At 50.0% G+C, this 15,811-nt stretch overlaps 1 protein-coding gene across 1 annotated transcript in view; it reads left to right on the top strand.

Moving 5' to 3' along the window:
• The first annotated feature begins 1,852 nt into the window (after window positions 1-1,852).
• LOC118085580 (sodium-dependent proline transporter) overlaps window positions 1,853-15,811 on the top strand; it is a 29,378-nt gene continuing 15,419 nt past the window's right edge. The window contains 3 exon segments of the mRNA XM_035116410.3: window positions 1,853-1,985; window positions 11,107-11,347; window positions 13,249-13,380. Of these exon segments, the coding sequence (XP_034972301.1) occupies window positions 1,953-1,985; window positions 11,107-11,347; window positions 13,249-13,380 (406 nt within the window). The 5' untranslated portion in view covers window positions 1,853-1,952.

Here is a 15,811-nt window from a genome sequence, read left to right as displayed (position 1 = left end):
AACACCAGTTGCCGGAAACCACAGGAGGGAAGAGTTCCTGCTTGTGGGTCCCCCCCCCCCAAAGGCACCTGCTTGGCCCCTGTGAGAGCAGGAGATTGGACCCCATAGGCCCCCTTGGGCCTGATCCAGCAAGCTCTTCTTCCTCAAGCCATGACTGCTAAAAAGTGGTGCAGCGTCAGTGCACTTTGGGGTGTGGATGGGAAAGGACGGTATCACAACAGGACCGATGAGAAAACGCTGCATTCCTTTTTTCTTTATTTATTTAAAGCAAGCAGTTGTTCCGCCCTGGGCTTTCTTTGGGCGGGATGCAAACTGAATAAACAAGTCAACAGAAAGCTCGTTTTCCTGCATTCCATGCGCTCATGCTCTGATATAGAGACATGAAAAAGGCCCTCCTGCTGCTGCCAGAATCCGTTCCGCGGCTGCCATGGCCGTCTTTCATCGGCAGAGGATGCTGTTTCACAATTGCGCCAGTTTCACACCCCATACCTCAGATCCTACCAGCCGAAGATCAAACTACAAACACGAAGCAGTGTCTCATGGCATTTTGGGCAAAGCACTTGCGCCTTGGGGTAATTAATTAATTAATCAGAATATCTGTGAGCCGCATTTTAAAGGGCTCTCGAGGGCTATTCCATCCATAGTTCTTTCCTACTCCATGAATTTTCCTAATCCCTGCTTTAAAGCCACCTATGTTTTTGACCACCCCTGTCTCTTGTGGGAGTGAGTTCCATAGTCTAACTCTGAGCTGCATGAAGGAGGATTCCCCCCCCCCATCCCAAATCTTCCTTTGGATGCCCACAAATTCTAGCGTTAGGGGAGGGAGGAAAACCTTAATCTATCTACGTTCTGCAGGCTGAGCATAATTTTATAAACTTTAATGATCCAGCAGGGGGCTGGGCTAGGCAGGGCCCTCGGGCCTGATCTTGCAGGGGTGAGTGAGCCTTTTTGACTGGCTCCAGGCGGGTCCCCGTCTAATTGACAGGTGGGGCCCTGAGTCACCAGGAGGGTGGAGATGGGAACGCCAGGCGGAGGGACTGCGCCCAGGTTAGAAGCTCCCTGGGGAAAGATGCAGACGGCACCCTCCCTCCATCCCAGGCAGGCAGCCTCCCAGAGAAGGCTTTCCAAACAGGCAGGAAGCCTTTCCAAACAAAACAGAGAAGACCCCCGCCCCATTTCAGCTCTGAAAAGGCAGAGGGCTCCTTGCGTCCATTCTCCCCAAATCCCCATTTCTGCTTGGGCGTGCGTCAGATCCATGCGCATCTCCTTAGTTACCTGCCTACATTTTGGGGAGCAGCGGGTCAAGGGTGCTTATAGATCCGAATGGATCGCTTGCATTTCCCGCCCACCGTTTCCCTCCCGGGAGATCAAAGTGGCGGCGTACACTGAATGCCCAAAACGACCCTGCCAGGTAGGTCAGGCGGAGAGAGGTAGTGCCCAGCCCAAGCGCACAGCCGGAGAAACGAGTGCCCTATTTATTTGAACCCTGATCTCTTCTACCACACTCGAACCCAGGCACCCCCAAACTACAACTCCCATCATCCCTAGCTAACAGGACCAGTGGTCAGGGATGATGGGAATTGTAGTCCCAAAACATCTGGAGGGCCAAGTTTGGGGGTGCCTGCTCTAACCACTACACCACGCTGCCTCTCCTCCCGGTAGAGCCTTCATTCTCCTTGCCAAGAAAGCGGCCCCCGACAGAGGCCCCCGCGGGCCGCGCAGGGACAGCACGGGGGCCGCTTGGGAGAAGCTTCCCACCCTGGAAGGCGGGGGGGGGACCCTGGGGGAGGAGCCTCCGCCTGCCCAGGTGAGCGGAGGGCGGGCAGGTGAGCCCGGCTGGCCCCGCCCCGCCCCCGCCCCCGCCCGGCTTCCTCTTTCTCCGGCCGGGCAGCCGCGCCGGGTCTGCTGCCGCGCCCAGGGGGGCCCGTCGGGCGGGCCGCAGCGCCGCCGCCATGCAGACCCCGGCTCAGCCGGCAGCCACCCCGGTGAGTGAAGGGGGAGCCTCGCCTAGTGGTTGAAGCGGGCCGGGGTGGGGTGGGGCCGCCCCGGGATCCCTTGGTGCTGCCGGGGGGGGGGACGTTGCAGGAGCAGCTCGGTGCCCCTTTTCAGGACAGGAGGAGCCGAGAGCGTCCCGGCATGTGCAGAGTGCCTGTCCTCTCCTAGTGAGGAACTGCGCGTAGAATGCTCCCTGGCGCAGCTGGTGGGAAGGATTTTTGGGGGAGGGGGGGTCGCTTATTGCTACTGCCCCCAAAATCTCTCCACCGGCCGACCTTAAAGGAACCCCAAAGCCTATTTTTTTGCCCAGCTTCTGCCCCATCTCGCTTGCTCCCTTCTAAGCCAAGATTGGATGATCTTTGGGGCAGAGACCTCCTACCTTTCTCTCCTAAGTCAGGATCCTTCCAGCTGCGGGGGGGGGGGGACCCAAGTCCCTGGACTGTCCAGGCTTCCTCTCCAGAGTCTCCCCTTTCCAAATGACAAGAAAGGAGATTCCAGCTAAACATTAGGAAGAAATTTCTGGCTGTTAAGAGCCATTCAACCAAAACATGGTTGTCTCTTCTTCTCTGGAGCTTTTAAAGCAGAGGTTGGATGGCCACCTGTCTGGGATTTTTTAAGCTGTGATTTCTGCGTTGCAGGGGGCTGGACTAGATGAACCCTGGGAGTCCCTTCCAGCTCTACAGTCCTGTGATTCTTTTCCTTCCTGCTGCTGATTTTCTCACCTGTTCACACCATGTGTGGAAGCCCAGCTCCACCTTTCCTTATGCCCTGCTCTGACCTGAACTGTAAATGCTCCTCGCCTGGCACGCCCAGCCTGTTACTGAGAATCTGTTAGGAGAATCGCGGCAGAACTGTGTCAGAGGAGAGACAGGGGCAGGGACGTCCCTCCCTCAGTTTCATTCAACTTCCTGCTACTACACCTTTCTGCTATCCCAGCTGTGTGATGTGAGGCAGTGGCGCGACAGGTGCCTGACATGGAAGTTGTTGCATCTGGCCTGACTCTGGCATACTACCTCTCACAGGAATGCCAGCTCATCACCTTTATTTGTTTATTTTTAATTAAAAGTTGCTTTCCTGGACAAACATCTATCCAAAGTAGCCAGCAAGCAAAACAACAGAAAGAGATTGTAAGAAACAGTTTGATGCAACATCGGCAAAATAAAAAAAAGCTAACGGTATTCTAGGCTGCATCAAAAGAAGTCCAGGGTCCGGATCTAGGAAAATCATAGTCCCATTCTGCCTCGGTCAGACCCCATTTGGAGTCCTGTGTCCAATTCAGGGCACCACAATTTAAGGAGGATGTTGACAAGCTGGAAGGGAGCACTCAGGGCTGATTTCCTTAAGAATGGAGAGGTTTGATCTTCTTGCAGTCCACGGGACTCTCAAGAGTCTCCTCCAGCACCAGAATTCAAAAGCATCAATCCTTCGGCGATCAGCCTCTTCTTTATGGTCCAGCTCTCACTTCCATACATCACGACTGGGAAAACCATAGCTTTCATTTTTTATAAAGCAGTAATTAGAGAAAAGAAGGGACACATTGACGAGTGGGAAGTCAATGGAAAAATTGTATTAAATTTGGTGTGATTTGGTATTGATTTGTTAGAAATTTGGGAAACTAATAAAAAATATTGGACAATATTTTTAAAAATAGCTTAAAGCAAAATGACAGAACTAAGGCAGGTCCTTAAAATATACACCTTCACCGAAACCTGAGTGATGAGGATGTCAGGTGCAACAACTCTGTGCGAAGAAAGTGCCACAGAGAACACCCTTTCCTAGGCTGGCGCCCGCCCCCCTTTCCCAGATTCAAGGGCTTTAACTGGCCACAAGATCCAATAGCCTGGGTTGGCGTGTCTCCCTGGCACCTCAACCCTTCACTGTCCATCTTTTTCTTGGCTTGCTTGACCCATAGAGATTTCCCTCTGGCATCTGTGGCCAGATGGCGTGCAGTTCTGCACCCAAGGCAACTGATTCTCCCGGGCATTGCAGAGAGTTGGGGGTAGGCTGGTGGAATTTAACCCAGTCCGCATCATTTTCCTGCCCTGGGAGCTGGATGGAGCGGGGGTCCCCTACCTCGCCGGGGTGCTTGCATGCCTTCACCAAAAGCCTGGGACTGAAGGGTTAACCGGGCGGCCTGTTGTTCTTTCGAGCGGCTGCATTTCCTCTTCTGCAGTTTGGTAACTTGGGGTCTTGGGCTCTTTGAAAATGGGACGCATCAGCCTGCCTTTCCTTTCAGCAGCTCAGCTGGGCCCCTTTCCACAAATGGGAGCAGAACGCCTTTCATTTGGTGCTGCAACGTGCGCGCCCCCCCACCTGCAAGCTGGCAGAAACCATTTATTCAGTAAAAAGAGTGAGCGAATCTTCAAGGTTGAGAAACCAACCTTCCCGTAAAAGACTCCTCTGCCTGGCTGAATCTATAGGGATTCTGGAAGTTCCAGGTGGGAGAGACCCCCACAGACCTCCACCCCACTTGCGGGCTTCCCCTGGGGGCATCTGGTTGGTCACTGTGTGACCAGAATGCCAGACTAGATTCCTCCATTGCAGGGGGTTGGACTAGATGACCCGCGGGACCCTTTCTGACTCTGCGCTTCTGTGATTATAGCCTAGGTGCAGGCTATTCCTAGGTGCACATTCAGAAGGACGCGTGGAGGCAGCTAGGGGTGGTTCAACTCTGCGCCTGCAGTCGGAGGCAGCCATGCTTCTGAATGTCGGTTGCTGGAAACCACAGGAGCGGAAAGTATTGCTCTTGCGTTCGAATCCTGCTGGCTTGATCACACAGCCAAGTTCTTCTGAGCTGCCACAACCATTCAAGGGTTGAGCTTTAAACCGTGATGCAAGAGATAAGAAGAGCTGAGCTTCTGGATCAGGCCAGTGGCTCCTCCAGTCCAGAATCCTGTTCTTCCAGTGGCCAAGCAGATGCCCCCAAGGGAAGCCCGAGAGCAGGACCGGCAGGAGCAGAGCAGCAGCCCTGCCTTGCCCCTCCTAGGACTCTCAGCAACAGATACTTGCAGAGCATCTCCGAATGCACAGGACTAGCCTGTTGAGCCACTTACTGGGGTTTATCCAGGTGAGGCGGTCATGGACAGACTCGCCCGCCTGCCCCCTCGCTCCTCCTGCTTCTGTACACCAGCCATATGTCCTGTCCCCGACAGCGCCTGGGTCTCGGGCGTGCACAGCCTCCCACCCAGATACACGGTGCATCTAAATTGTGAAGAGGGAAAGGCACTTTGCACATCCTCAGAGGCAGTCTCTGTGTCGTGCCGCACGCTCTCAGCCCCGAGGCTTAGCTCTGGCCTAATATTTGTCGGTGGGTTTACTGCATTTCGATCCCACCTTGTTCTCCGGGGAGCACAAGGTGGCATGCATTGTTCTCCCCCACCCTCGTCATTTAATCGCCACAACAACCCTGCGAGGCAGGATAGGCTGAGAGGGAAGGAGGGAGGGAGGGAGGGAGGGACTGGACCAAGGCCACCCAGTGTGGGTTTTGTACCAAGCAGGAATTCAAACCCTGGTCTCTCCCAGGTCCTAGTCTGGAATGCTAACCGCTATACCACGCTGCCTGCCAGGGATCCTCTCTCAATTTGCACAGTGTTGACATGTGGCATCTGTTAAGCCTATTCCCTTCCCCCATCCTTGCAACGCAGCCAGGTGGGTGGAGAATAATAATAATAATAATAATAATAATAATAATAATAATAATAATAATGGTGTTCTCTCTCGCTGTTTTTGAGGAGTTATGCAGGAGTTATGCAGGAGCCAAGGGCCAAGTAGTGCCAAGGGCTTTCCACATATATAAAATATATAAATATATAAAATGATGTCATATAGAGGAGGGTGAAAGGTTGTTTTCTGCTGCTCCAGAGAAGCGGACACGGAGCAATGGATTCAAACTACAAGAAAGAAGATTCCACCTAAACATTAGGAAGAACTTCCTGACAGTAAGAGCTGTTCGGCAGTGGAATTTGCTGCCAAGGAGTGTGGTGGAGTCTCCTTTGGAGGTCTTTAAGCAGAGGCTTGACAGCCATCTGTCAGGAATGCTTTGATGGTGTTTCCTGCTTGGCAGGGGGTTGGACTGGATGGCCCTTGTGGTCTCTTCCAACTCTAGGATTTCTAACCTATACCATCAGCAACTGAATCTATAGGGATCCAGTTTTCAGCTCCTGAGCTGGGGTTTATCGCACAAGATCATCTGGTGCACTGGCCTGGCCCAAGTGGATTATTTCTGCTTTCATCTTCCGTTTCCTTGGAGGAAATGAAGGCCAAGCGATGACGGCTGGCTGAAGGCGCCCACCAAGTTTTAAGCCCGAGTGGAAATTTGAACCCGTCTCTCTTGCCTGGATAATACTAAAGTTAGAAAGAGTGAAATGCTTATGGGGAGTGTCCTGTGCAATGACAAAGGCGAGGGCATGCCTGGTTTTCCCTTGTGTGTTTTTAATTTCAGTGATGCCTCAGCCTCTTCCGCCAATTTAGCTGCTTCAATGCAGGAATTGCAGATAAAGACCCCAAAGAGGGGGGAATCCAACTTCCGTTTTAAAACCTCCCACAAAGGAGGGGCCAAATGAAGTCACAGAAGGCGCGGAGGTAAAGGAACGGAGGTGTGGAATATTTGTAAATTTAGCTTCTGGAAACATTCCCAGGGGAAAAAAATCTGGATAACTTTTAGAAACCTTTGAAATCAATACATTGAAAGGAAACCTTATCATAGTCTTAGTATTTTCCCCATTCCACATATAAGGGCGTTTTTGTTAAATTCTCTTAAAATAATTACTTACTGAACACTCAGTGTTCTTTTTAATTATACAGCTTTTGATTAGTTGAAGTATAAGAATGCAAGTTAAAGACTATGACAAGATAAATGAACAAAATATGTTTTAGTCAGACTGGATTGGTGTCATTTTAGTTGTTGTTTTTCAGATGGCACAAATTTTAAAAATGCGAATGCATGTCAATTTTGGAAATGTATACACCCCCCCCCATCTTGCACCACTAAAATATATTGTTATATTACGGGTGGAGGGTGGGGTGCTTCAAAGTTCTTCTCCGAGGGTGCAAAGCGACCCTTCTCTTGCTACACCTGTAGAATCCAGCGGCTCTCGAAACCCGCCAGGTTATGAAACCTCGTTCCTGGGAACTGCTGCCTCGAGGAGGCCTGTGGTCTTGATCCAACCACACAAGGAATCACCAGGGTGTGCCCTCAGCCTGACCTGCCCGACACTTCTGGGAATCGCAGCGGCTGCAAGACAGGAAGCTGGTGAAACAGACATTTGCTGGGCTCCCAGGGGCGGTTGCTCGACTGCTACCTTCCTTCACCAAGCTGCGGCTCTCCAGATGTTTTTCGACCGGTCAGAGTTGGGCATCGAAAACATCTGGAAGACCCCCGGCTTGGTGGAGGCTGCCCTGCTGCTCCCTTGCACCCGCAAACCCCAAAGTAGGAGAAATGGGTTGAGACAGGAAGTCCAGGACTTGTGAATTCCGGTTGCTAGAAATTGCAGGACAGAGTTGCTCTTGTGTTCGAATCCTGCATTCTGGTTTCCCAGCAAAGTTGGCATCTGGGTTTATTGTGAGGAGTTGTTTAAGATTGGGTGGCTGTCTGTAGGCAATGAAAGGTCTTCCTCCCAGAGCTCTGATACCTAGAGAGAACCTGCTGCAGGACAGACCCAAAAAAGAAAATAACAGAACACCACTAGTCATCACATACAGCTCCCAAGTTAAAACAGTACAACGCATCATCAGAGATCTACAGCCTCTCCTGGACAATGACAGCTCCCTTTCTCAAGCTCTGGGAGGAAGACCTTTCATTGCCTACAGACAGCCACCCAATCTTAAACAACTCCTCACCCACAATAATACAACCACCAGACTTTTTTTTTTTTTTAACATACTTTTTATTAATTTTACAAAATACAAAAAAACAAAAAAAACGGTACATACTTAAACCCCTTTTCCACCTCCTTCCTACCCACCCACATGGGTCCTCCCCTGCCACAGAAGTATCCCATGTTTGTGAACAGTCAGAAATGGTCCATTTTATGCTTGGATTTCTGTCCTCCTCCCCCTCCCCTGACCCCAAAGCCCCCCCCTGCCACCAGGGAGCTCCAGCAAACCAGGGCAGTACGCAGGAGGACATCCATCCAACCATCTATTGTTATACCAAAAAAAGAGAAAAATAGAAATAGGAAAAAAAGGGGAAAAAGAAAGGGCGAAGAAAAAAAAGAAAAAGAAAAAAACAATACAAAACAGAAAAATTTTTCTTGCATTCATAGTTGAAAAACCATATTTTATGGGCTTCCCCTCCCCCCCTTCCCCGGTTTTCATCCCTTTTTTATCATCTGCAACAGTTTCTTACTTTATAAAAATACACCTTTGTATCTTATACAACTTATAAATCAATTGTTAACATTTTCATCTAATATTCAAATCACTGAAAATTCAAACTCCCATTTTCTCTTCCCGTGCCTAATTTTTTTTTCTCCCTCTATAAGCCTCCATATTTTCACATTTTCCAAAATCCATTCACTTTTAAAACTATAACTATTCTCAATTTAACCTTACATCCCCGATTACCGGCTCCACCCCCCCCAATCCAGCAAATTCCAAAATCAGCAGACCAGTTATAAACCTGTTAATCCATCCTTATAATCACAACATCACTTTCCCTTCACCCCACCCCCTGTTTACAGTCTCTTGCCATCCAGGTCACCATACAGGACCCCTGAATTTCTTCTCTTCTCTGCATATTTTTTCCTTCTTCCCTGTGGGCGTTCTGGAGTTCCAATAATACCAATCGTGCCCCCCTCAAAGGCAGGGCACTCCATCCAACTTTTTGTAGAGTAGAGTCATCATTTTTTTCATGGTGTGTTTCATTTTGTGTTGAATCATCACAGTCCTCATCTTCATCTTTTCCTTCCCCATCATTGTCATTCTCACATTGCTCTTTTTCAGTGTCAAAAGCTTCATCTCCTAGAAAATCATATTCCGCCATCACCTCCTGAAATTTCTGCTGTAACTCCTGTCGTCGTGTCTCCTCTTGACATAACTCTATTCTTGTTTCCCACATTAAGGTCAAAACAGACCGCTGGAACTCAGGGGAACACTTTTTTGTTGACATATTTCAGTCCTGCCAAGGTCAAAACTTATCACGTGGGGTGGAATATGATCACAGTTTATTTTCTCGACTCCATTTTAACAAGCTGGCTGCATTCTTCAAGTCTTGTTAACAATAAAGTTCGAACTCACATTTCACAAGCACTTAAGCCAAAAAAGAAATTCCACAAAGTCCAGAAATACAAAGTGAAGTAAAAATTGACTTATAAATCCTGATCGACTCACTGGATTGCCTGGGCTGCCGGCTCCCGAGTGGAAAGGTTTTTTTCTTAGGCTGTGCCTCTTATTGCAGAGCAGTCATAAACCGCAGTCTCTCTCCCCTTTTCACCCTGCATCAAAGGGGAGATTCTCTTTGATGCCTTTGAGGGATCCTTTGAATTGTAAATTTTCTGTTTATGGCTTCGGGTTTCTATTTACTGTCTCTTTTGTTGCCGTGGGGGGGGGGTGGCTTCCTCTTTTCTCCCCTCTCTCCCAGATCCAAATTGTTTTATAATAATCCAAATCATGAGGTTACTTACAGTCTTTTCCAATCGTTTTATTTTCGGAAGAATCCAGCGCTCTCCGCCTTCGGCTTGAAGCTTCTCCCTGCTAGAATAACGTTGCCGCTCAAAATGGCCCCCGCGACTTCTACCCTCCTCGCTCCGGAGCTCTTATTAGAGCTAGCCGAAGAGTTGGGGAGTCCGGATTGGGTCTGTGCCGAGCAAATTGCCCTCGGGACGCCCTTCCCGAGGTTCTAAGGGGCGCAGCGTCGCTCTCGCTGCCCTCCCCACTCCTAGCAGAGACGGGCCGTCTCGGATACGAGACAAAGCCCCGCCGATCGACGCTGGCGCTGAACCCGGAAGCCTATACAACCACCAGACTTAACATGGACACTGGTACCAGAGCCTGCAATAAACCCAGATGCCAACTTTGCTGCCACATACAACCGGACAACACCATTACTGGCCCCAACAACATCCAACATACCATCTCAGGACTATTTAATTGCTCATCTTCTAACATTGTGTATGCCATCAAATGCCAACAGTGCCCTTCAGCTCTCTATATTGGACAAACAGGCCAAACCCTACGCCAAAGGATAAATGGACATAAATCTGACATCAGGAACCACAAGACAGAAAAACCAGTAGGAGAACACTTCAATCTCCCTCCCAGGACATTCTATACAAGATCTCAAAGCAGCTGTTTTATTACAGAAAAATTTCAGAAACAGACTGGAAAGAGAAATTGCTGAATTGGAAATCATTACCAAGCTTAAAACCACGGAGCCACCTGGGATGAACAAAGACATAGGATTCTTATCTCATTATGCATGATCAAGCTTTTTTAGCGCCTCAGCCCTTGCTTTTCCCCCGCAGGACCAATGGCAGTCATCAGCAGTCGTTAACAGCCATCTACAGGTTTACCACTCCCATCAGCCCATCACCCATTCCCACCCACCCCACCCTCTGTATATACATAAGGGTCTGACTTCTGTTTCAAGTGTATCTGAAGAAGTGTGCATGCACACGAAAGCTCATACCAAAATAAAAACTTAGTTGGTCTTTAAGGTGCTACTGAAGGAATTTTTTTATTTTGCTTCGACTCAGACCAACACGGCTACCTACCTGTAACTACTTTTAAAGCCCTAAACGGCCTTAGCCCAGTATATCTGAAGGAGCGTCTCCACCCCCATCGTTCTGCCCAGACACTGAGATCCACCGCCGAGGGCCTTCTGGCGGATCTCTCACTGCGAAAAGCAAAGCTACAGGGAACCAGGCAGAGGGCCTTCTTAGTATTGGCGCCCACCCTATGGAACGTCCTCCCATCAGATGTCAAAGAGATTTAAAAAAACTACCTGACATTTAGAAATCATCTGAAGGGAGCCCTGTTCAGGGAAGTTTTTAATGTGTGACATTTTAATGTATTTTAATCTTTGTTGGAAGCCACCCAGAGTGGCTGGGGAAACCCAGCCGGATGGGTGGGGTACAAATAATAAATTATTATTCTTCCTTCTTTCTCCTCCAGCTGCCGGGAGGTGCCGTCTTGATGAACGGGGCACCCCTGGAGGGGGCCCTCCCACCTCCCGCCAGTCCCGCCCAGAGCCAGCTCTCCTTCCAGATCCAGTCGGTGACCCCATTCCCCGAGCCCAGCCAGCCCCGGGAGACGTGGGGAGGGAAGTACGAGTTCCTCCTCTCCTGCATTGGGTACTGCGTGGGGCTGGGCAACGTGTGGAGGTTCCCGTATCTCTGCTATCGCAACGGGGGTGGTGAGTGGCTCGGATGCTCTAGGCAAAGAGGCACTTCATGCTTCTAGTCCCTAGGGAGGCGGCTGGAGAGCCTGAGGTGGCAGAGGGTGGGGAGGTAGGTCCTTGGCTAAGCTTCATGGCCTGATCATTTATTATTATTATCTTGATCATTTATTATTATTATTATTATTATTATTATTTATTAAAAGGGCATAGGATGTTGGTCAGGTTAACCAAAGGCCTGGTTGAAAAGGAACATTTTTGCCTGGCATGTAAAGGTGTATAATGAAGGCGCCAGGTGAACTTCCCTGGGGAGAGCATCTCACAAATGGGGGGCCACTGCAGAAAAAGCCCCGTTCTCGTGTTGCCACGAGGCACATGAAGGAGGGCCTCAGAAGATGATCTCAGGGTCCGGGTAGGTTCATATGGGAAGAGGCAGTCCTTGAGGTATTGCAGTCCTGAGCTGTTTAAGGCTTTATAGGTCAAAACCAGCACTTTGACTTGGGCCCGGAAACTAACCGGTAGCCAGTGCAGTCGGACCAGGATTGGTGCAATATGCTCAAACTGTCTTGCTCCTGTGAGCAACCTGGCTGCTGAATTCTGCACCAGCTGAAGTTTCTGAACCGTCTTCAGAGGCAGCCCCATGTATAAGGCATTGCAGCAATCTAACCTTGAGGTTGCCAGAGCATAGACTACAGTCGTTCGGCTGTCCCTGTCCAGATAGGGGCGCAGTTGGGCCACCAGCTGAAGCTGATGGAAGGCACTCTGGGCCACTGAGGCCACCTCAGCCTCGAGGATCCAGGAGGACCCCCAAGCTATGAACCTGCTTCTTCAGAGGAAACGTAACCCCATTTCACAGTCAGGGCACATAATCTGTGTGCTTTTAGGAGCGTTCGCCGCTTCTGTTTCTGCATCTCTGCATCTTCCCTCCTGTGGTTTCGAGGGACTTTGCAGCCCCGCCACGGGGAGAGGTTGGTGCCCCTCTCTTTCCATCGCACCCTCGGGCGCTGCCTGGCAGCACACTGAGGCTGCTTCTCTTCTGGGAAATGGACCACACAGGGAAAGTCTTGCAAAACATCCCTTCTCCAACGGTCTTAAACTTCAGAAGGCAAAGCAGAGAGCAGGTCCCGCGAGTGGCAGGTATTTTCTCTGCATCCCACCAGGCAGTTCCACAAACCTCCAGAATATAAAGCAGAAATTGAAAGTGCAGGCCCCCAGCGATGGCTGTTTTCATTCAGCCTTGCCAACAGGCCCCCGGCATTTGCAGCAAACCCAGGCCCCAGGCTTCAGATCTTGGGAAATCCTTCTGCGTTTCGTCACCAACATCTCCGCAGTTTCTGCCCTTGGGGGATGTTCTGGCAGATGCAGCTGGAGGGCCTAAAAGCTTTTTGAGCATGATGCATTGCAAAGAGGAACAGGCCGGCCTTCGCCAACCTGGTGCCCTCTGTATGTTGAGGCAGAGCATAGCCATTGTGACTAGGAGCCATCGCTAGCCCTTTCCTCCTCCATTCATTTGCCCAGTCCTCTTCTAAAGCCATCCAAGTTGGTGGCCATCGCTGCCTCCTGTGGCAGGGAGTTCCACAGTTTAACCATGCGCTGCGCAAAGAAGCCCTTCCTTTTCTCTGTCCTGAATCTCCCCACATTCAGCTTCATTGGACATCCCCAACGTTTAGCATTATGGGAGAGGGAGGAAACTTTTCCTCTGTCTCTTTGCAATACTCAATTTTTCAAACTTCAATCACGTGACCTTCAATCCTGGCCTTCTCCCCAAACTGAAAACTGCTGGTCCACAGCACCCATCCTGAACAGCTGCTTAACACAAAGGGGAATCAGTCATCCTGCTTAGTCGCATTAAGCCACGCCCAATTTGGGGGGGTTCGCCCCCCCAATCTCTGACTAAAGGCCTGCCTTGCGTCCCACAGGGGTGTTCCTGATCCCATACGCCATCATGCTTCTCTTCACTGGTCTGCCTCTCTTCTTGATGGAGCTGAGCCTGGGCCAATATGGGGCTGCGGGACCTATCACTGTCTGGAAGTGCTGCCCCCTCTTGAAAGGTAGGTGTTCACAGGTGCAGCCTTAAAAGTATTGCTGTTAGTACAGTGGTGCCTCGCTAGACGAAATTAATTCGTTCCAGGACTCAATTCGTCCTACGAAAATTTCGTCTAGCGAGGCACCGTTTCCCATAGGAATGCATTAAAAGTCAATTAATGCGTTCCTATGGGCTCCGGAACGCATTAATTGACTTTTAATGCATTCCTATGGGCTCTGGAACCTAGCAGTTCGAAAGCACGTCAAAATGCAAGTAGATAAATAGGAACCGCTACAGCGGGAAGGTAAACGGCGTTTCCGTGTGTTGCTCTGGTTTGCCGGAAGCGGCTTTGTCATGCTGGCCACATGACCTGGAAGCTGTACGCCGGCTCCCTCGGCCAATAATGCGAGATGAGCGCGCAACCCCAGAGTCGGTCACGACTGGACCTAATGGTCAGGGGTCCCTTTACCTTTACCTATGGGCTCCGGGGGGAACTGGTGACGGCGGCGGCGCTTGTTCTCTTGGCTCGGGGAAGGCAGGCAGGCGCTTCCCCGAGCCAAGAGAGCAAGCGCCGCTGCTGCCAACGACAGAGCCGGATCGGACGAAGCTTCAGAAGCTTCGTCGGATCCGGCTCTGTCGGGAGGGGTGGGGAAAAGGCGAAGGAACGATCCTGCGCCTTTCCCCCACCTCTGCGAAGCCCCATGCCGGCTGTGCGCGGCAAGACGCGGTGGCGGGGGAAGACGTTCCAGCTACAGCAGGGAAAGAAGGCAAAGGGAGAGGTGGTGACAGCTGTCAGCGCCTCTCAGCTGAGCTTCCTTTGCCTTCTTCCCTTGCTACAGCTAGTTCCCCTTTCGCTAGATGAATGCCCTGATTTTCTGATCGGAGGTTTTTATGGCCACGCTTCGCAGGACGAAGCGGTGGCCATAGAAAATCTCGTCGTATAGCGAGGCAACCTCCGATCAGAAAATCCTTTCGTTGAGCGGAATTTTCGTCTAGCAGGGCATTCGTCTAGCGAGGCAACACTGTACTTCCATACTGATCAATTGATTCCTTTATCTCTCTTGCAAACCACCTTGAAGGGTTTTTTTTATAGGGGGGGGGAGGCAATTAAGCAGTGGATAAATAAACTGCCCGACTGCCTTGGATAGCTCAGTGCGTAGAGAAGGAGACTCTTTTACAGTAAAAAGGTAAAAGAGTACTGGGAAATAATTCAAAAGAATTGGGGTGAAAATGTTTAAAAGCAATTTTTTTAAAACGCACACACGAGAGTCCTTTTTGTCGGGGATAATTCAGACGGACATTCCCAGGTGTCCAAAAAGGTTATTTATGTATGCCACTACTACAGCCCGCGTTTTGTTAGCCCAAAAATGGAAAAACGAGCAAAGTCCCAACTAAAGAAGAATGGCAACTTCAGCTGACGGAATATGCGCAGCTTGCAAAACTAACATATAGAATAAGAGAACAAGAAGAACATATGTTTAAAGAAGATTGGAAAATGTTTATTGAATATATGGGGGAAATTGTGTACATTGTGTATGGGGGGGGGAATTATGTACATGAGTCAACAGTGTGATGCAGCAGCTAAAGAAGCCAATGCAATTCTGGGCTGCATCAATAGCATCTAGTATAGCATCTAGATCTAGGGAAGTAATAGTACCACTGTATTCTGCTCTAGTCAGACCTCACCTGGAGTACTGTGTTCAGTTCTGGGCACCACAGTTCAAGAAGGATACTGACAAGCTGGAACGTGTCCAGAAGAGGGCAACCAAAATGGTCAAAGGCCTGGAAACAATGCCTTATGAGGAACGGCTTAGGGAGCTGGGTATGTTTAGCCTGGAGAAGAGAAGGTTAAGGGGTGATATGATAGCCATGTTCAAATATATGAAAGGATGTCATATGGAGGAGGGAGAAAGGTTGTTTTCTGCTGCTCCAGAGAAGCGGACACGGAGCAATGGATTCAAACTACAAGAAAGAAGATTCCACCTAAACATTAGGAAGAACTTCCTGACAGTAAGAGCTGTTCGGCAGTGGAATTTGCTGCCAAGGAGTGTGGTGGAGTCTCCTTCTTTGGAGGTCTTTAAGCAGAGGCTTGACAGGCATATGTCAATAATGCTTTGATGGTGTTTCCTGCTTGGCAGGGGTTGGACTGGATGGCCCTTGTGGTCTCTTCCAACTCTAGAATTCTATTATTGCCTCTCTCCTGCCTTCCCTAAATAAGTATATTCTTGCCTCCTGAGCAAGATGAGCCTGCTTTTTTCCGTTGCAAAACTGACTTCCTGATTTGCCTCCTTTATGCTCCTTTGGCAACACTTGCTAAGAAGGAGTGATGTTAGAAAGCCTTCCATCTCAGGCAATGGTGTGAGCAGCTGGATGGCCTCTCAGCACCCCTAAATATGACTGGGCCAAATGGGTGCCCCACAAGCCCCCCTGGCTCTGCTTCCATCAAGCACCAAGGT

Source organism: Zootoca vivipara, chromosome 4 (assembly GCF_965207765.1).
Source record: "Zootoca vivipara chromosome 4, rZooViv2.hap1.1, whole genome shotgun sequence".
Lineage (NCBI taxonomy): Eukaryota > Metazoa > Chordata > Lepidosauria > Squamata > Lacertidae > Zootoca > Zootoca vivipara.
Note: the sequence above shows the minus strand (reverse complement) of the source record. Positions and strands in the feature narration are given on the sequence as shown.